The following is a 20,103-nucleotide window of genomic DNA, read 5'->3' on the forward strand; positions in this document are numbered from 1 at the left end:
CTTCCACCACAGTTTTTCAGACACTGATCAAAGGAAGGTTATATACCACAGGGTCAATTTTTCTGGCAGGATCTGGTTTGAGAATAAGGTATTGCAGAACTGGAGCCATTGTAATGAGTCAAAAGCACTAGCAGATACTTGAATACTGCAATGTTCTGTTAGTTCTTGTATTCTTCATTCAATTTTCAGTGTGTTTCATGTGTTGTGTGTTTCTTCTCTCTGCATATGGTCCTCAGAAAATATTTACAGAGAGTGCAGAAGCTGTGCAAGGGCCCAGTTTTGCTTAAGCTGGAGATGCACATACTTGTGTTGAGTTGCTAGTTGTCCCTTTGAGATAAATGATAGAATTAAAAAAAATGGAATTTCATTCATCTACAGAACACTGCCTCTCTTTCTGCTGGAGGGGAGTGTTCTTTTCCAGGTAGGTCTTAATGCCCTGAGTAGTGTAGATCATAAGGTACTCCTAACCAAATCAGTGGGAATTTACTAGCCCCTGCTGTTACCTTGTTTGCTATTTTTTAATGATGAGATTGAATTGCCTTATTTAATTTTTATCATTAATCTAATTGTTTCTGCTTTGGAAGAGCACCTTCCTTCTATTACGCTTTTCAAATACCTGTAAATTCAAACATAATAATTTTCTAGAATATGCTGCAGGTTGATGCAGGTTGCAGGTAAATGTCACCTAGCTGAGTCACACAGTCTCAATAGCAAAAAAGGGAGAGTTATCCCCGTCATATCAGTCTGGTAGTATTAACTACAGCATCAGATAAAGTGCTTTGCTTTTACTGCTATCCTTTCACCAGCACCTCCTGCTGATTTTTGCAAAATGGAGCATTTTAAGTAGGCTGAAGTTGTGTGCAGCATGGGCTCTGAGAGCAAGGACTCTTGAAAATGTGGAAACCTGTTTGATCTGTGTGAAGATTAAACTGCCTGGTGTGTGCTTTACGCTGTTTTACCTGGGGAAAGAGGCTGTATTTCCTCTGTCCAAGGTCAAACAGTGTCAGTGGCTAAGGGCTGGTGGAAACAAACCTGGATTCTTAGCACTGTTTCCATATCTGTGAGTTGTGTGACACTCAGACCCTAGACAGTGAGAATTTCATGCAGAGATTTAATCCTTTATCCCAGAGAGTTTCAGCTGACTGAAATTTATTGTCCTGTAATTTGCAGACCTCCAGCACCTAAAGAACAGATGTTAGTTCACATATAAGTTGTGATGCTCTCTCTCTTGTATATCCCTTCCACCCTCCACCATTTTTATTCTCTTAAGACCAAGCTTTCAACACTGCCCTTACTGATTTGTTTTTTTTCTTTATGTAATGCAGGAAACAGCAATCTCCTTGTTATTCTTGAGCAAACTGAGAGAATTGTGCACAAAAATATAACTGTTTATAAAGTTCTGAGTTGTAATTTATGCCAACACATTGAAGCCTTTGTCTTGCATAATAAACGACTGGCCTCTATAAAGACGTAGCTTGCCTCATGTGCATGAATACCTGGCATCTAGTGTTTGCAAATGTTTAGAGGGAAGGGTATGACTGCTTTGTAAAGGGTGCCATGCATGGATATTTTAGCTGTTGTGAAGGGTGTGTAGGTTATAACTTGTCTTCTGTGTGTCTGTCTCTTCGCTGTCTTCTGATGCCTTAAACCCTGCAAAGGGAAACTTAAAACTCTTTGAATAAATATCTTTTAGCTACTAAATTCTGACATCTAGGAACTACTTAACCCTCTTCCTGCTAAACCTTCAGACCAGCTTTCCCCAGTAGCCTCAGGAAAATCTGGTGACCTTTCCCGTTTTACTCAAGTTTGTGTGTGCCACCTTGTCACTTCTGTCTTGCTATCCTGTTTTTGCAGCAAGTGGAACAGAAGGTGTCATTGATGAGATGTTAGGTCTCATCTGTATGTGAGACATGCCCATGTGCAAGAGGGTAGTGAGGTGGCAACCGTGTCTTTGAAGGAGAACTAACTAGTTGATTAATTTAACTACATTGACTATGTGATAGAAAACAAACCCTGTGATATCCTGTTGCACTGCTGTTAGGTTTAGTAATCCTGCAGAGAATAGCTAAAGCTGGGAAGCTACTGTTCCCTCCACAGAGGATGAAAGGAGCTTTGCACACCTCTCACATCCTGTTCTGCCCCCAAATCCATAAAGTGGTGGCTTTCCTCTAGGCCTCTGTTTGCTAGAGGCTAATTTCTAAAAGCTATGTTAAAAGTAATTGTGGTGGCTGCAAGAGGGAAAAATCACTCTACAGGAAGATATAGGTCTGTAGTGGTAATACTTCAGGATGCTGAAATGTCAAATATGTGCTTCCATGTAGTAATGCAGCAAAACTTAACTGACCTTCATATGAGGTAGGTGATGCGCAATTAGCTCCAGCAGCATGCAGGTTGGCATGGACTGCAGAGCTCTTGAGAAGCTGCTAGTGTGGTTAGTCCACACAGCATGCAGCATTGCTGTGGCTATGCTGGAGGTATTCCTGTGAGGCTAAAGCTAGGTTGGATGCATTCACGTGACTGTCAGTGAGTCCTTTGACAATTATTACTTGAAAACCTCCACAACATTCTAACAAAGCAAAATTCTGCTAGCATATTCTTATCCCTCTCTCAAAATCTCTTCAGTTTAGCAGAAGACACCAGATACTAAAATTACATTTATAGAGAAATATTTCATATTCTCTTATGTAACCTAAACCATCTAGTTTACATAATAGATATTTCACAATATGCCTCAGCAATTCACTTACAATAATAAGCCTCAACAATTCATTTATGTCACTCATTGCAAGCATTTTAGTTTTAGGATTAGTTTTAGTGTTACAATGAGGTTGCCTCTTTTTTGGAATTAGAATTCCTTATGTCAAAACCACTGAATTAACAAAATACCTTATTGTTCACTGTCACTGCTTTCTCAGTACTAAATTATCATCTGACCCTCTGTACACTTTCCAGTCCAACTAATTATCTCAGCCAGCTGTTTTGACTTTTATCCAGTAAGCAAAACAAATACTATCTTCTGTGTCATGGGCAAATTGCCATTTAAGGTCTTGTTTTGCCAAGTCGCAGAGCTTCCACTCAGTTTGCTCTCTCAGGAGCATTGTGCAGAGGCCAAAACCTTCACCTGGCCAACACACTCTCAATAATAGCTAATCCTCAGTGCCTGCTTGGTGGCTTGTCAGAACTTCTCAGTTATGAATGTTAGTCACCTTCAAGCATAAGCATCAGGCAGCTGGCAAAGACTTGTGCAGAGTTGTCTGAACATAGCAGCTTTGGAGCCTTTTTTGAGGCAAATATCTGGTCAGTTGCCTGGCTTCCTCTTTGATCTTTCACCATAAGCCTAATGTCCAGTCAGAAATATCACATGATTTCATTATGTTATATTATATTACCCCACATATTTAAAGGCATAATCAACAGGGTCATCTTTCTGATTTTTTTTTTCAGATGTAGAGATGCTTCAGTCCAAACCAGACACTCCAGTTGGTGGAGATGAAATTTCTCTAACTACAAAAGACTCAATGCTCCGCAAGTTTTTAGAAGGTGAGACCTGTTTGGAGAGAGGATCGCCATAGCACAGCTAAAGCAATGAAACGGAATTTGAGATTTGTCCTTGATCTGTAAAGATAGGAGCTAGTCCACACTTTTTGGCATGGCTTTGCCTTAGTGGGTTCAAACAGGGCGAACAGCTTGTGAGGTGATCCCACAAATGCAGTTAGTTTCTTGCCAAAGAGGAGGAGTGGTTTCTAATTCCAGTCCTTGCCTACTAGTGAGTGCAAGCATACAGCTGGTATCTATTCAGGAATCTCTTGTCTTCTGTCCTCATCTTAGTGATGGGAATTAATTCTGGTGTCCGGATGTGGGTACAGGCTTCCCTCATGGGCAGATGCTGAGTATAAAGTGCAGCAGCACAAACTAGTGATGAATTTCAATGTAGATGCTTTATTCAAAATTCTGTACATTGAAAGCAGCAACCTGGAAAGAGGAAATGAACTGCTGGCTCCCAAACCTGATCTGTGCTCTGCCTCTTCAGTGCTCCCTGAGACTTCTTTGACCACAATCAGACCTTAGCTCCATGCTATCCCTACCGAACATGATTGGGTTGCTCAAGCCTTTTCCTGCCTTGCCAGGTTCCGTGGGATACAGACTCATGTTTTATGGGTGACCCAGCTGGACTCAGACCTAGATGAAGTCTGGGGCTTATAACAGCTTGTTCTGTTTTCCCTGCCAACACCAGTGCTCTGGCAGTCCCACTGTGTTGACTCAACGAGGTGTTATAATATCAACTAAAGGGAAGTCAGTCGAGTGGTTTTGGTATTTAGTTGTGACTTGGTAACAGAGTAGGGAGTTACTCCAGGGCTTCTTAATTCATTTTGCTACCATGCAAACAGAGGGAAACTAGCTTTTAAATCAGGTCTTACAACATTTGCAGTAATTTTAGGAGTGAGAATAGAGTGGAGATGGTGAGGTGGTATAATGGTAGCTGGATTCGTTAAGTACAGACATGCATACCCAGCTTCCTCTGAGACACACTGAGATCAAATATCTTGTCAGCTGATGGAGATTTCTCATTTCAGACAAAGGAATAATTCTCTATAGTACTTTGTAGACCACCGTAAGTAGCTTTTGGAAACCAGTGCTCTGATTTGTTAATTGTTATAATATGTTAATTAACTGGAATTAGTTGAACTAACTGTTCCTCAAATCCTTAAAAACAGTTATGGGATTTTTTGCTGTGGGTTTTTTTTTCCAAAGCAGATGGTACAGGCTTAGTGGCAAACACTTGCATGCTACTAGTTGTTAGTGACTTATGAAGTCCTGTCTTGAAGGGCTTTGGCACTTTTAACTCATTGCAAAACTGAATGTTTTTGCCTGTGAAATGGCCATGTTGGTAAGAATGTGGTACACAGTGCCTCTGGAAGGATGCAGTGTTCAGTGAAGTGGCCAGGTTGTTTTTCTTACAAACTCTACTCTGTTGTAGGCAGTAGAATGGATGTGCCAGATTCAGAGGAAGGAGCTTACCAGCAGTATGGTGAAGATGTGTACTACTCAGTGGAACAAGATACTTTTCCACAGGAAATGGCTAGCAGACCTCCAGTTCCTGTTCCAAGACCAGAGACCAGCTCTCCACAGCCAGACAATGAGCTGTACATCTCCAAAAGTGAGTTGGGTACCAGGACCTAAACTGTAGACTAGTCAACTGTAGAATGGCCTTCACATGGGCTCCAGTTGCTAAATCAACACCAAGAAAATCTACAGGTTTTTGAGACCTCTGGATTATTTGGCTCTGGAGTTGGATTACCTTTGGGATCCAATTTCACATCTGTTTTCATCTGCCTCATCTGAAAATGTGGGGATATTGTATTCTGAGGTCTTGGCCTGAGCTTGTGCTTAATGACACATAACCCCTAAATGGTATAAACACATCCAACTAAATTAGAAAGATCCTGATATTATAGGGAGACAATCAAGCTAATAAATTAAGATGTTACTGCTCTATAACGGTACCACTGATTCAGTAGCATTTGTACAGGACCTGATTCTATACATCAATACCTCCCCTTGAAGTGGGGTTTAATTGAAGAAAATTGTTCCTCCTAGTTTACTAGACAGTTTTAGAAATCTTGATCATATTTTACAAACATTTTAACAAGAACCACAGTAATGTGTGGGAGAGGAATTTCAGTGACTCCTCCTTCCCCCCATGACAGGATTTTGGGGAAATATTATATTATACTATCCAGACTTCTCTTGAAAGTGGCTGAGTTAAATCAGTTGAGGTCAATAGAAGGGGAGATCTATTGCAACTTCTTATCTTGTTTTCTTAAATGGACATAGTAGGGTAACAGAAGCTATAATGCAGTGTAGAATTATGTTTGCTTCCAATATTTATGCTTGTTGTTTCTGTCTTCATGAGATGTGTTTCAGTATTTAAGGATTGTTTGTTTTACAGTTTTTGCACAGAAAGCAAAAAGACCTGAGAATCTCTACATCTCCAGAGGAAGAGTTAAGAAAGGTAAGTCAGAAGTTCACTCTGAAAATCTTTCCAGTAATCCTAAAGCAAATCTGCTGAGATAACTTCGTTTGTATGAAATGTTACAGAACAGTCTTTTTTACAAGGCTCTGGGGATAATAGTCCTATATGAAGGACCCAAGCTTTCTGACCTTATGTGATACTGAAAACATTTTGTAACAGCAGAATGAAAGGTACCCCTTTATCACATCCTGTACATATCCCCTGTCTTGGAGTTTATCCTCTGGCATAATAACTGAAGTCCTTTATGTTGTGATTCATATTACTTTATGGAGTAAATGTCCCACTTTTGATCTTCTGCATATATCCACTGCCTGTTGATCATTATTTCCTGGGATTTAACCTTTAGTGAACTGCTTGCCATTGATCTTTGCACATCCAAAACTGTGCCCTAATCTTTCACCTCTTACCCTGTGCGCCATCAGAGTGCTAGGGACTGTATCTGAACTTTTATCTCATGTGTTACAAACTACTCTTCATGTTGCAAATGAGTTACAAAGAGTAGGATGAGTTTTCACCTCTCTGTTGCTGCAGTTATGCTGCACAGATTACCTAAGAAGAGTCTACCTTGGTGAATGTCAAGGTGAAAGCTCTGTTTTTTGAACTGCTGAGGAGAGAGATATTTTTGCAGTGAGGAAGCAGAGCATTTTAAGGAGTACATTTTGTGCTGTTCACTTAAATTATGTTTGTAAGAGCAGAGATTATCCCTGGGACATATTTGCGTACAGGGCTATCTCTCAGCTGGGCAAATAGCAAGATGGCATAAGGAGAAAATACTCTTCTGGTTAGGGAGTCATTCAATTTGTAGGTTTGTTTTTTTTTTTTTGTTTTTGTTTTTTTTTTAAATCTCTGCTGGACCAAGGGTGCTTGATTTTCTTTGTATTCAGTGAGGAGGGCAGATGCCACAAGTTCAATAACATTTTTGGTGGTGTTCTTTCTTCAGAGACAATAGTCAGGCCTGTAAGGGACCCATCTCAATCAAGCATATATGATCCATTTGCTGGAATGAAAACCCCAGGTCAACGGCAGCTGATAACATTACAAGAACAAGTGAAAATGGGCATACTCACTGTTGATGAAGCTGTACTTCATTTTAAGGAGTGGCAATTGAACCAGAAAAAAAGATCAGAATCATTCCGGTTCCAGCAGGTACAGGCTTACTCTACTGTTTAAGAAATGCATCTGTCTCTCTAGATATATCTTACAAGCTGTTCAGCATAGAATCATAGAATAGGTAGGGTTGGAAAGGACCTTAAAATCATCCAGTTCCAAGCCCCCTGCCTTGTGCAGGGACACCTCACACTAAACCATGTCACCCAAGGCTCTGCCCAGCCTGGCCTTGAACACCGCCAGGGATGGAGCATTCACAGCTTCCTTGGGCAACCCATTCCAGTGCCTCACCACCCTTACAGTAGAGAACTTCCTCCTTATATCCAATCTAAACTTCCCCTGTTTAAGTTTTAACCCATTACCCCTTGTCTTATCACTACAGTCCCTAGTGAAGAGTCCATCCCCAGCATCATGGAGGGGTTGTTCTCATGTGGCAGTAAACAGGCAGCTCTTTGACAGATTTGATTGTGTTGTATTACTATTGTGAGGTTTGGAAGATCTGTGCATTATGAATTCGGCCAAATCCAGTTGGCTGAGTTACCTTTCTAGAAGTCACCTAGCACCTGCCTGCTGGTGGGGGACTTCTGTGGTGCACATTTAACATGTCAGTTCTTATCCATTTCAGATCAGTGAAGATTTGGTGTCCCAGATGGTGTATTGGCTTTGAAGTCCTATATTGTAGATGGTTTGATCTTTCCCTGGGTGTTTGATGGCTCCATGACTATCTGTTATTTGCATCTGTGCAACGTCTAGCAACAGTCAAAAGTGAAAGCACAGTGTTTGGGTGGTTTAGCTGAAAGAAGGAATCATGTTGGCAGCAGCAACAAAATGACTGATGAAACTAGAAGTCATAGTTTAAAATTTCCATTCTCAAGTTAGAGTGGGGCTCCCTCTTTAAAATCACTGCCTGCTTCATTTGAAGCTTTTTGTTCATGCTGCAGCAGTCTGCTCTCCCACTTGAGGTGCTGGTCTCCAGTGTGTGACACTGTTTTGGCAGCTGTCAGAACAAAGACTTCTCCTGATTCACTTTGAAGGGTCCTCTCTACCCAGAAACAGTAGAGAAATCCCTACTTCTGTCAATAAAGAATGCAGTGCTACTTCAGTGGATGTCTGTAGCAGCGATAAAGTGTCATGCTCTGTGCCCCATCCCATTAGCAGCTTTAAAAAGTTCCAGATCTTGCCAGTATGCTGCCATACAGTGGTGAAGAGGCTTTGCCCCTGGTTACATTTCCAGGTGTCCCCTCTTGCTCTAGAGGGGACACTCTGAATTTTCCCTCGCTCTCTGGGATGCATGTCAGTCTCCTCTGAACCCTGCAGTCAGAATTATCTGTTCATTAGTACAGAAAGGACTATGCTTGATCATGGGTCTTGTTTTTGTGCCAGTGTCACAGTGGAAACAGAAAACAGAGGAAGTTCTAAACTAAATGTGCTGCTTATCTGCAACTGCCAGTGAGTGTGTGCACTTGACCTAAACACACACAATGGACATCAGAAAAAAACTGGCTTCTGAAAGGCACATATGGATTTCTGAAGGGAATAAATTAAAACCTGTTGATATGGTTTGGACTTCAGCCAAGTCTAGCAGTCTTTGTTACAGCTGGGTTGAAAAGTTAGCTGAAATACGATACTGGCTAACTTTTCAGAAAGCTGCTCATCCTCCTTTACCAAAGCCCTGAAAAGAATATCTTGTGATGTTTCTAGGAAAACCTGAAACGGCTACGAGACAGCATAACCAGGAGGCAAATGGAGAAGCAAAAAAAAGACAAAGCTGCAGGTAACAGTCTCTGATTCTGACATTCTCTGGTAATGAAGCAGCTGACAATATTAATATGCTTTTCAGGCAGAAGTGTTTCCATGTGTATTGTAGTTTTGTCATATTTTAATATTCACATCCATCTGTCTGTTGGCTAAAACATAGCACTTTACTCCTTAATTTTCCAGACTGAGGAAAGGATGCCCACATCTGTGGAGTAAATCTTGATCCATTCAATGTATATCACATGTATGATCGCCCTTACGTGATCATGTTTAACTTTTTCTCAGGTGGAAAGCTGTCCCTCAGGGACTATACTTGCCTAGAGCCTTCTGAGCTGTTCATTTTCCCTTTCAGATTTGGAAATTACAGTACCCATTCGACATTCTCATAATACTTTGGGAAAACCAGAATGTGGAATATATGAATACACACCCAGGAAAAATGTTTTCCCACCAAAAAATGAGTTAAAGCGAGGAGACTGGAAAACAGAAAGCACATCTAGCACAACAAGTAAGCAAGCCCTGAGTGCCACCCTCTCTACAGGAATGCTGGATGGAAAACACTTCCCCAGAGTGACTCTGGAGTAAGCTCAGGGGACAAGACTTCTGTTACTGAATCCCAGTGCTGACTCACCACACCAAACCCTGCATGCATTCTGTTGCATGCAGGCTGTTCTCAAAACGGTAAAAGCAACTCCAGGTACATCAAGGGGTTTGAGCATCTCTCACCTGCATCTCTGCAGGAGGAGAACCTGAAAGCTGAGTGAAAAATTCCCTTGAGCCTCTTCAGGGAAAGCGTATTACCTGTCTCCAGTTCTTAAAAGTATATGGCAGCTGCTGCCTCAGAAAAAAAAGGATGATACATTGCCATAACTCTCAGCAGGCAGTGTGCTCTTCTGGTTTGAAGGACATAGTTATATTGCAGGCTGGGAACCCATATCTACTGTAGTTTCCTCAGCTGTTGCAAATAAAGGACAACATTTTTCATGTGGGACCTCTTGAGTAACTTACACAGTCTGCACATTTTTATTATCTTTGTTTTTTATTAGGTTTAATTTGCACAAATTAAATACCTGCGTTCTTGCTGTTATTGCAGACTGCACAATTCTTGCAGAAATCAAGATCATTTTGGTGCTCTGAAAGGAAAATTGAGAACCAGTGAGGTTACTACCTTTGTGGCTCTTGGCAAGATAGAACTGGCACATGTCCAAAGTAGGTGCCAGAGGCAGTTGACAGAGCCAGTAACTTGCATATAAGCAGTTGAGAGAAATGTTAATGCGTCTAAGGAGTTCACTATGTGCAGCTTGGCTCTTTCCCATGGTGTGATTGTGAGAATGGACCCGAATACAATATTTATCACTCTTTAAGCGCTGCTGTTTGAACCAACTGATAATGAGTTACATCACCAAGGTTAGGGAGGAGGTGCATCTTATGAGAGAACCTCTCTAGCCTCCATTTCAATGTATAGGTTTCTGAACATTAGTGTCCTAGTATTGAACAGCCCTACAGAACATTATGCATTTGTGACTGAAACCAGCCATAGCAATGTAAGATATGTTTGTATGTTGCTGTCCCCTTCAGAGATGGCATGTCTGACTGCAAAAACATTTCATAGTCTGGGTTCATGCAAGTTAAATGGGTTTGCATAAATGGTTGCTGCAGGCTGTTTGAACAAACTTGTAATTTTTAGCTCTGAAGTAGACTAGGAAACATTCCTATAATGAGTAAGGATTGTTGTGAGAGGAGGTGGTGAACAGCTATTGGGAACAATAACGTCATGAGCAGTCACTTGCTAAAGGAATGAATGTGTGACAGTGCTCAGAGCCATTTAACTCCATGCAGTTGTTAAAGACATGGAGATCGATAATTTAAATATACATAAATGTTGGGTGTGTAACACTTGTGAAAATATTTACCTGACTTGGCAGCTGATACGGCATTGTATCCTTTCAGTTAGGTTATGGTTGAGGGTATTTAACCAGAAGCCTGGACCTAGAGAGGGCAGAAATTGGCTAGAAAGAAAGCAAAACTGAATGATCTGGCCCTGTGCTCAGCATTGTATGAAATGCAATTGTTTGGATCCTGAACATGTGAAAAATAACAGTGGAAATAAATTAATCTAAACAAGCATTAAATGATGTGTGCAAGAGATTAGAAGGAGCCCTGAATTAGTGTTTTGCAGTTGAATCACCAGGATTTAATAATCAGTTTGTTTTTATCTTGTTTACTCTAGGTAGTGCAAGTAACCGCTCCAGCACTCGGAGCATATTGAGTGTCAGCAGTGGGATGGAAGGGGACAGTGAGGTAGGTTCTCACCTCTGCTACATACTGGTCCACTGTTCTTAAGTACATGGCTTTGTTTTCATGTGAAGAAAAGATGCTCAGGGATAGCACTGCATTTGCAGAAATGGCAAATGTAGCCACTTCTGTTGTGAAGCTAACAAGGACCAAATTTTGCTGGCCTTTAACCTCTTTCCTCATTTTGTAGGACAATGAAGTTGCAGAAACAACTAGAAGCCGCAGCCCAGTTACCCACCGAACAGAGAGGCTGCCATTCCCAGAAAGGCCTCCCAGAGTGCCTCCTCGAGGTGCAAGCAGGTAAAGCTAAAAAGCAGCTTAGACGTGAGTGCTCTGTGCATCAGTATAGAAGCCTTGGGCAGAAAGCAAGGCAGGAAGCAAATATGTCTTTCAGCAAGATTTACCAGTCTATTATTTATAAATGCATGCTGTTAGAAATTGTAAAATTCTCGTTCCTCATCTGGAATCCTTGGTGGAATTGGTTTCCTGGTTAGTAACATGCCAATTGTAGTACTGTTACTGTGGTTCACTTGATGCAAGGACAGCAGTATTGAAGCGCACAATGCTTGCCACAGTAAGACTGACCGAAGTGGAGTAGCATCCTGATCCTGGCAAAGATTTAGTACCTAATCCTTCTGAGATGATCCTCTTGGAACATACAGAGCAGAGTGCACAGGGAATTCCTGTTTGGCATTCCCTTAGACTTCTTCAGTTTTGACAAAATCTCTCCAAAGCATACTTGTTTACATGTATGATTGGCCTCAAAGCAAAAACTGCACTGGTTTTGTAAAAGGTGTTGAGGGGTTTTGCCTTGATTTGGCCACCACAAACTTAAGTGACTTACAAACATTTCTCCAGTCCAACCAACCACAAGTCTATGAAGTCCAGGCCCCAGAGGTTTATCTAAGTATAGATCCTATTTGAAATTCTCCAACTGTTAAAATAGTAATTAGTAATGTGTGGGTGCAGTAAATTCTGAATGTTGACTTGAGGCTTTGCAAGAATATAGCTGGAATTTCTCTCTAGTTATTTTGAAGGAAAAAAAAAAGATTTTGGATCTTTTGATCTCTTCCTATTGCTCTTCATGTAATTTTCAGGAGGAAGCTGTTATACTATCAAAGTTTTACTCCACCCAAGTATTACAGCGTCTCTTTCCAGTAATAGTAGAATTACTGCAGCTGAAAAGCAGAAGAAATAACTTGTGCAGGAGGGCTCTGGTACCTTGGCATCTGCTTTGTTGCTGAATTGGTGGTAGCCTGTTTTTCTTCTTGTATGACTACTGCTTGTAGTGTTCTTAGTTATGATTTTATTGTGTGCAATTTGTTGTTCCAGAACCCTATTCTCTACTTTTTTTTTTTTTAAATTCATTTGTATTCTGTCTTTTTATAGGCCTGTAAGCAGTGAAGGCTTTTATCCTCCACCTGTGCCCCCAAGAGGTCGCTGAGTCTCTCAACATCTGTGGAATATGAGATTTTTCTGGTTTTATATGTGTTTTACAGATATTTTTGGGTTGTCTTTAAATTATTTATAACTGGGAGCCAAATGTGTTCTTCCCCATCCTCCCCTTTAAAGCTCTGATGACTTTTTGCATGATTTTCACTGAGACTTCTAGGTCTTCTATAACATTTTTTTTTAAATTTAAATAATTCTGGTGCTTTGGGACTTCAAGAAAAAGCATCATGGTCAGGAAGGAGAACACTGATGTGTGTCTTGGCAGCCCTGCACCAACACAAACTTTCTTTCTGACCAAGAAAGAACACGTGTCCTCTTAGAAACTAAATCCTGATAAGCATTGCTACCAAAGCCCTTGAAACATGCTTGAAAAAGTAAAGAAAATTAGTTGTTCAAAGACTTTGTTTGAAGAACACTCATTACAGGAGGAACAGCTGAATGTACTTCTGTTTGGTATAAGATTTTGGGTACGAACATACTGACCTTTCAGAAGATGTGGAATCTCCCTCCGGCAGTCGTTAAATCATGGGAGGTTGAGAAGTTGTCTTTATTCAAGGTTGTATGCAAAATACATTAAAAAAACCCACTTTTCACTTTCTTCTTCCCTTCCTGAAGACAACAGACATTGTCAAGGTGTTATTTGTGCTACATTTGCCATGAAATTTCCCAAGGGAGCCGGTAAGAGACCTGTTGTATCACAAAACAACTGTACTTAAAGCTTTTTTGGGGAGCGGGTGGGTATGTTGTTATTTGAAACCACATGACTGATCTCTTAAATTAGAGGAAGGAGTTGGCAGCAGTGCTGGGTTTGGCATCTCTTATATGTGTTCAATGTAGAAGCAATATGCAGGCATTTCACTTTATGCTCTGGAATAATATAGCGAGTCTCCAATTATAAGTGCGCACACCTCACAAATACCAGGCATGTAGTTAGCCTGCTGCTATGGAAGTGCGCAGCCGTGGAGCTGGACTCTGCTCGCTCTACTTTTCCTGTTTAGTAATGTGAATCTGCAACAGCTTTGTCCAGCCTTTTTTCTGCCCGAAAAGTTACAAACATAACTTCCTGGTTTGGTGGTGTTCCAAATGCAGAAAGCATATAAAGCAGAAATGAAGTTTGATTTCTTATCTCAAGGGACATGAGTGATGGAAGTGAGGTGTTTTGGGAAATTTTTGGGTTGTGGGTTTTTTTGGTTGTTTTGGGGTGTTTTTTTTCCTTCCAGGCCTTGCAGTCTTGTGTGTATCCTGGTCACTGGGGAACCAAGTATTAGGGGTGTGTTTGAGCACGAGTGGTGCAGATGGGAATTCTGCAAGATAAGATTCAGGGCAGAGAATTAAGCATAATACTTGGTTTTCAAACCATACGCCTTCTTCCAGCCCTGACAGAGACATAGATACATCTGTATTAGGTGATCCCTTGGGTGCAGGTAGGACATGTAAAGCTTCTGTCTGGTCATGTAAGCTCTCCTTAATCTGTAAGAGAGCAAGAGTTGTAGCTCCTTCCTCTTGCAGGGTGGCAAAGTCAGTGTGGGGAGCTGCAGGAGTGACAGATGGCAACTGTGACTCAGTCAGCACTGAATGAAGGTGGAGAAGCCCCTGCTGCTCTCAGGGGATAGGCATAAGCTAAGTATCATCTACACATTAAACTCACAGAATATGACTGCAGATGCAGTTCAGATAGCCTCTCCCTTTTATGGTAGAGGGATGCAGGTGTTGTGCTGCAGGTCTATAGTGAGAGGTACAGAGGTGACCTTTTTTTTCTCTTTTCCAAAGGACCTCAGCACTTTCTCCAGTAACTCCAACACTACAGGCTCACTGACAGTTTGCTTTTTGTTCACAGTAGCCAGGAGAATGGTGAGGTGGGAGCTGCCTTCCTGTGCTGCTCTTGGAACAGAACAAAGTTCCCAGCAATACTCAGTCAAATTAGAAGCAGGAAAGGAAGTTTGATGCTGAAATTAGGAAAATAGTAGCATGGATAAGGGAAGGAAACAGGGATAAATAAAAGAGGAAATTCAACAGCTTGATTGTCTTCAGCTGTCACATATGCTTTGGTTTGCACACAGCTCCCTGGTTTTGCTCAGATGTTCCCCATCTCCTTAGTACTGGGTGCAGCTGTGCTGCAGAGCTTGAGTGGTGATGTGATAAGACAAGTTTATCTGCTTCCGCATCTCCCAGGCACAACATAAGGTAGACCTGTAGGATGTGGGGAAAACTGTAACAGGGCAGGAAGGGAAGGGCAAAATAAGAGAGTGTATCACACAGAAGGTTTCCTTTCAAAGCCACTGGACTGAAGCAGCCCAGGTATCCCTGCCTTGCCCAGCTAATTTTTAATTCTGCACTCCTGCATGTGATAGCCAAATGTCTTCTGTGGGAGGAGTTTATCTGAGCATTTGCCTTTGCACAATCCTAATAATGTGGCTGTAAACTTGATTTTTATTGCTAGTGCTACAGTGAGATGGCTTATATCTGAATTACTGAAAAGTAGCTCCTAAGTAGCCTTTCAGTCCCTTTCCCATTTGCAACTTAGATATTTCTTTAGTCCAACCTGACTAAATGCTGACAAAGTCTGACAAAATCAGATGCTAGGGGGGGTCTGGTTTGGAGGAGAGGTGAGGTAGGACAGGTGGGGCTGAGAAATACTATAAATGCAGTCTGTTCAGCCCCCTTCCCCATTGCCTAAGAGTGGGAAATAGAAGATAGAGCTGTACTCTCTGGCATTCCCATCTTTCTTTCTAACTTCTTCTGGATCAGTTGGGAATTTCACTGACCAACCATCACAGATTCTACTACTACCCTATGAAGGAGGAAAAGGAATAGCTCTAAAATGGCTTCACCTGATAAACGCAGGTAAACATTTGGGGTGCAGGCATGATGCTTAAGGTTTATGAAGACCATCAGAGATGCACCTTTTCAACTGCCGAAATGTGTTCCATGTTGGTGTGGTTTCAGTTAGTTGCTTTAAGGCTTTTCTGGCTCAGTGTATGCAGTCTCTGTATCTGTAATTTCCATTTGTGCTGGTGAGCATGTGGTGTGTATTGCTTCCACCTAAGGTGAAAAGTGCACTGACACTGAAGCTCAGAAGACACTGGAGAAGAAAACTGCATGTAACCAGACTCCTGATTACTCAAGAATATGCTGGTGGGGGGAGAGCGGGAATGAACTGTGTTTCTGTCAGACATTAGAGGTCAAGGACTGAAAAGATAAAATTGCTGGTAAAAAGTAAATGACCTGGCCCCCTGCAGGGGTATCCACCAAGCTCAGGTGGCAGCTGGCTGGCTGGCTGGCCTGGGGAAAGCATTTGCTCTTTGTGCAACTGCTTCAGAAAACCCACTGCAGCAGATGGCTCTGGCTGGCTCTGTTGTTGACTGTGAGACTTAAGTACTGAATAAACTGAAGATGCTGAAGCCTCCTCTCTCTGTCTCCCATGGGTAAGCTACTCTGTTTTGGACGGAGACACAACTAGAAAGAAACATATGGTGTTATCACAGCTGACTAGGTAATTTTTTGCTTTGGGTTTTTGTTTGTTTCGTGGTTGTTTTTTCATATAAACGTGTTTTGAATGGGTTTTGACAAGCATCTCTACAGTGACCACACTGCTACTGAAATAGGCAGGAGAATTTGAATATACTATCTGGAAAATGCTTCGTATAAAAACACAGCTTGCTAAAATATATTCAGGGAAGGCAGACTGTGAACATAAGATCACAAGGGGAAAAGCTGTTAGGATGGGTACGGTAGTTTTGCACTGGGTATCTGGTTTTGCACCATTTCTACAAAGCATGGATGGCATGTAACGGTACTGAGCGTGTCTCCTTTGCTGTTTGTTAATGTGTGCAAAATCTGAGAAGACTGTTTAGCCCCTTTTAAAAAAATACTATGTCCGATAGTCTCTGAAAATTGTTTTTGCATTTGCTCAGTTTAAAAATTATATCATTGACCCCTTAATGCCATGAGCTTTTTGGCTCTGGGCTTTTCACTTTGGCCTTGTAGCCTGAGCTAGTTCCAAGCTCACACACAGGGCTGCAGGCTCTATCCGAGCCGGAGCTGACTGAGACCTCCCCGTCTGTGCCGCCCCGGTACCTGCCCTTGGGCAGCAGGGCTTTCTGCACTGCGGCGTTCCTGGATTTCTCCCACATGTACAATTGCTGTAGGAAACGGGACCGCTTACTGTTAAAGGCACTTGAAAAGAGTCCGTGGCACGTTCCCCTCAAACAAACTTTATTTGTTCATTGATCGGTATGTGATCAATTAAAAGATAATCGAGGCCTTAGTGTCTAACATGCCCGCGGCGCGGGGCAAGCGGGTCCTGCCCGCCGTCTCCCCCCCTTTATATCCGCAGTCCCGGTCCAGCCTGCAGGTACCGACCTGCCCCTCCCCGCGGGCAGCACCCCGCCGCTCGGCTTGGCTCCCGGCAGCCGCCGTAGGTGCCGCGCTTCCGGCGTGCGGCCGGATGACGTGGCCGGGCGGAGCGGAAGTGGCGTCGCAGGTCGGCGTTGGCGGCGGGGCGCGGGCCGGCTCCGCGGCGGGGCCTGCTGCGTGCGCGCGGACGCCGAGGCCCGAGATGGCGGCGCCCGGGCCGCAGCTGTCCGCGGCAGCCGCGCTGCTCCCGCTGCTCCTCCTGTGCCTGCCGCTGCGCGCCCTCGCTGACGAGCACGAGCACACGGTGAGGCGGTGCCCGGCCTCCCCCCGGGGGGCCTGCGGTGCCTGGGCCGCCGCCCCGACCTCCCCGGCCGCGGTCCTTGCTGCCAACGAGGGGTGGCTGCGTCCGCAGCTGCCCGGAGAGTGCGGCCCGGCCGGTGGGCGGAGCGGGGAGTGACGGGCTGCGGCCTGGCATGGGGGTGAGCGGGCGGGCGGGCGGCGGCCCTGGCGGGTGGTCCCGCCCAGCGGAGCTTTCTCCTTGTCTTCCCCGCTGTGTGGATTGTGTTGGCAGCGTGGGGCAGGTGTGGGCTATGTTCTGTCTCGGTGTGAGTGGGACGCTCGGGGAAGTGCTACCGGAGGTTTGTGGTCCGGTTCGGACATCCGTGTGTCGGCCGGGCGCGGTGCCACTTAGATAGCGGTCGCGTGTCCCGCCTTTTCCCGGCGCAAATAAAAACCCCGCAGGTGCCTGTGCGTTGTTTGAAGAGGGCTGCCCGGCTGTTGGTGTTGTGCTTTGCGGGAGCGGCCGTTCCTTCCGGGAGGGTGTTTGTATTTGCTTCGGCGCAGCAGTACAATCCGGAGCTGCCTGCCTCGGGGGAGCCGCGGCCGGGTGACAGCCGGTGCCGGGGGGTGGCGTGGACCTGGGCTCAGGGCAGGGCCGAGCGCTCCGCTTGGGGCACTGCGTGGAGCCCGGAGGGAAAGGGTGCGAAAAGCATAGCTTGAGTGCTCACTTGTCAGTGTGAGGATAGATGTTCCGAAGTGCTTGCAATGTCACCCGAGCAGAATCTCTAAGAAGGAAGCACCAGTGTACGATTTTGCATCGGAGTGTTGTTTCCTGTGGCTTTTGGTGTGGGAGGGTGGAAGTCTGCGATGAGCTGAGATGTGATTTTGACACCAGACTTTTCTGAAAACCATCCCTGTTTCCTCGCAAATGGAGTGGATTGGAGTGTGCCCATGATTAAACACAGTGTCTCTTTCTGTCAGAACTTTCGTGTTCCTGAGAAGCCTGGTGGGTTAACGGTTGCTCGGTTTCTTGACATGACTTTCTCTAGGTGGGGTGTAGTAAGCTTAATAAATGTTTTTAATAAAACAGGTAAATAGCATTGGTAGTTTGTGTGAGCAGTCATTAATCAGTTGCCCAATTCTGTGTATTTGTGAGACTTGAAAGGTGTTTAGGATTGTTTTTATTTTTTTAAAAGCTATGAGAATTATCAGTGCTGCAGTTAATGACAGTAAAGTTAAGCTAACATTGAGGACTTTCAAGGAGCACGGATGCTTTGAACTAGCTTAAGTCCCAGTTTTATTGCTGAACCGGTGTTTTGGTGTTGGGTGTCTGCTGAGGTGAGGTGGTTTTTGGCTTAGCACTGTGTTTATTTTTAAAGGCTGTTTGACTTGAGTAATTACTAATTATTCATTTAATATTGTTAGTTTTCTGGGGAAAAAAGGATTTCATAAAGTTGTTATTGAATTTATTTGGTTTTGAGCTCTCCCTTCAAAAGGGGATTCTGATGGTTTTTAGATCTTCTGAATGATTACCTAAACAATTACCAGTGGAAATCACAAATTCGTTTTAAAGGCTGGTAATTTTTTTTCATCTGAATTACTGAACTCTTTGAGGCTCTCTGTCTCTTGGTTTAGCGTTCTCATTCATGTGGTGTCTGGTTTAGTAACATCACATGATAGGTTAGGAATAGTTGATGCAGGAAGACAGTTACCTTTTTTTGGAAAGCTGTCTCCTTGATTAGATATTTTGGTACTTTAGTATTGTTCAGGAGAGTGGAGTGGAAGTGTTAATAGCATGAATGAAACATGAACAAGGTTTTGTAATAGTACACTGATTTTGAGATTAAAAACCTGAAGGAAATGTTCCTTAAATACTGCATTTTAATGAATTTTGGTTTTGACCATGACTGCAGTCGGAAGATTAATCTTCCGATAATCAAAGTGCTTTGTTAAATTTTGGAGGCTCTGCTCACCTTTGGGAAGTGGAGAGGAGTATACCAATTCATGGCTTGGTAACTTCAAAATGTAAATTTTCACTGATTTTAAGACTTGAGTCTTATTGATAGGAATACACACCATTATGTGCTGCTGTTTCCTTGTTACTGCCTTAGTGTGCAGCTTCTGGGTGAAGGCGTGCCGCAGTTTACTTTTAACTGCTGATGTAGAGGGGCCTTATCTGTACCAAGCGTGCCGAACATCTAGAAGCACTGACTTGAAGGTTTAATGCTCTGTGTTAGCAGGTCAATTTATTTACTGCTGCTATAACACATAATAGCATACAATGCTTCTAAAATAATACATGTGTGCTGTAATGTGTATTATTTTGTTAATACAAATTGGCTGTTAGTGCTTTATATATGTCTTTTTTAACTGTAGGACTGCATAAGCAAATATTATAAAGGGTAACTGTGAAAGGACTCCACATGAAGCTCTATGACTGTACTAGTATTCCTGGAGTTTCTAAGTGTGGATAGCTTCATTGGATCAACAGCTAAATCCTTTATCTTAAAATTGAAATAGACTTTAAAAATGCATTTCTTTAGGAAAAGAGTAGTAAAAATACAATTATAAGATAGGGACATGGGTGATTAAAATCATTAGTAAGTGAAGAGAAATTAGGATTTGACACAGCGTTTAAAATCTTCGTTGTCAAAAGAGTGCAGCACCGTAACTTCAGACCACAACAGAGCAATGTGTCAGAAACTAAGTGAAAACTTGTTTGCAGATTCTTTAACTGGTTTTCACGCTTCAGAGTGTGTCATGTGTCTGGTTTTTGCCTGTAATCTGATAGTTGCACCATTTTTTGACAGTTGCCCTTTTAC

At 42.9% G+C, this 20,103-nt stretch overlaps 2 protein-coding genes across 6 annotated transcripts in view; both read left to right on the forward strand.

Moving 5' to 3' along the window:
- The window catches only part of PIK3AP1 (phosphoinositide-3-kinase adaptor protein 1), a 47,728-nt gene extending 34,489 nt beyond the window's left edge, over positions 1-13,239 (forward strand). For all 4 annotated transcript variants that reach the window (XM_061459369.1, XM_061459371.1, XM_061459372.1 and 1 more), the window contains 9 exons: positions 3,445-3,540; positions 4,979-5,158; positions 5,951-6,013; positions 6,975-7,180; positions 8,843-8,915; positions 9,252-9,407; positions 11,130-11,200; positions 11,385-11,494; positions 12,584-13,239. In XM_061459369.1, coding sequence (XP_061315353.1) covers positions 3,445-3,540; positions 4,979-5,158; positions 5,951-6,013; positions 6,975-7,180; positions 8,843-8,915; positions 9,252-9,407; positions 11,130-11,200; positions 11,385-11,494; positions 12,584-12,638 — 1,010 coding nt within the window. In that variant the 3' untranslated portion in view covers positions 12,639-13,239. The remainder of the gene's footprint in view (positions 1-3,444; positions 3,541-4,978; positions 5,159-5,950; positions 6,014-6,974; positions 7,181-8,842; positions 8,916-9,251; positions 9,408-11,129; positions 11,201-11,384; positions 11,495-12,583) is intronic.
- A 3,880-nt stretch (positions 13,240-17,119) lies between these two features.
- Positions 17,120-20,103, forward strand: part of TM9SF3 (transmembrane 9 superfamily member 3) — a 59,694-nt gene continuing 56,710 nt past the window's right edge. Inside the window, exon 1 of one of the 2 annotated variants that reach the window (XM_061459375.1) lies at positions 17,120-17,306. In XM_061459375.1, the coding sequence (XP_061315359.1) occupies positions 17,205-17,306 (102 nt within the window). In that variant the 5' untranslated portion in view covers positions 17,120-17,204. Of the gene's footprint in view, positions 17,307-17,442; positions 17,584-20,103 lie in introns of those variants that run through there. The other variant, XM_061459373.1, reaches the window with a different exon arrangement.

Source organism: Pezoporus flaviventris, unplaced genomic scaffold (genome assembly GCF_033815535.1).
Source record: "Pezoporus flaviventris isolate CSIRO_AGI_PZ_B2104156 unplaced genomic scaffold, CSIRO_AGI_Pfla_v1 ptg000029l, whole genome shotgun sequence".
NCBI classification, from domain to species: domain Eukaryota; kingdom Metazoa; phylum Chordata; class Aves; order Psittaciformes; family Psittacidae; genus Pezoporus; species Pezoporus flaviventris.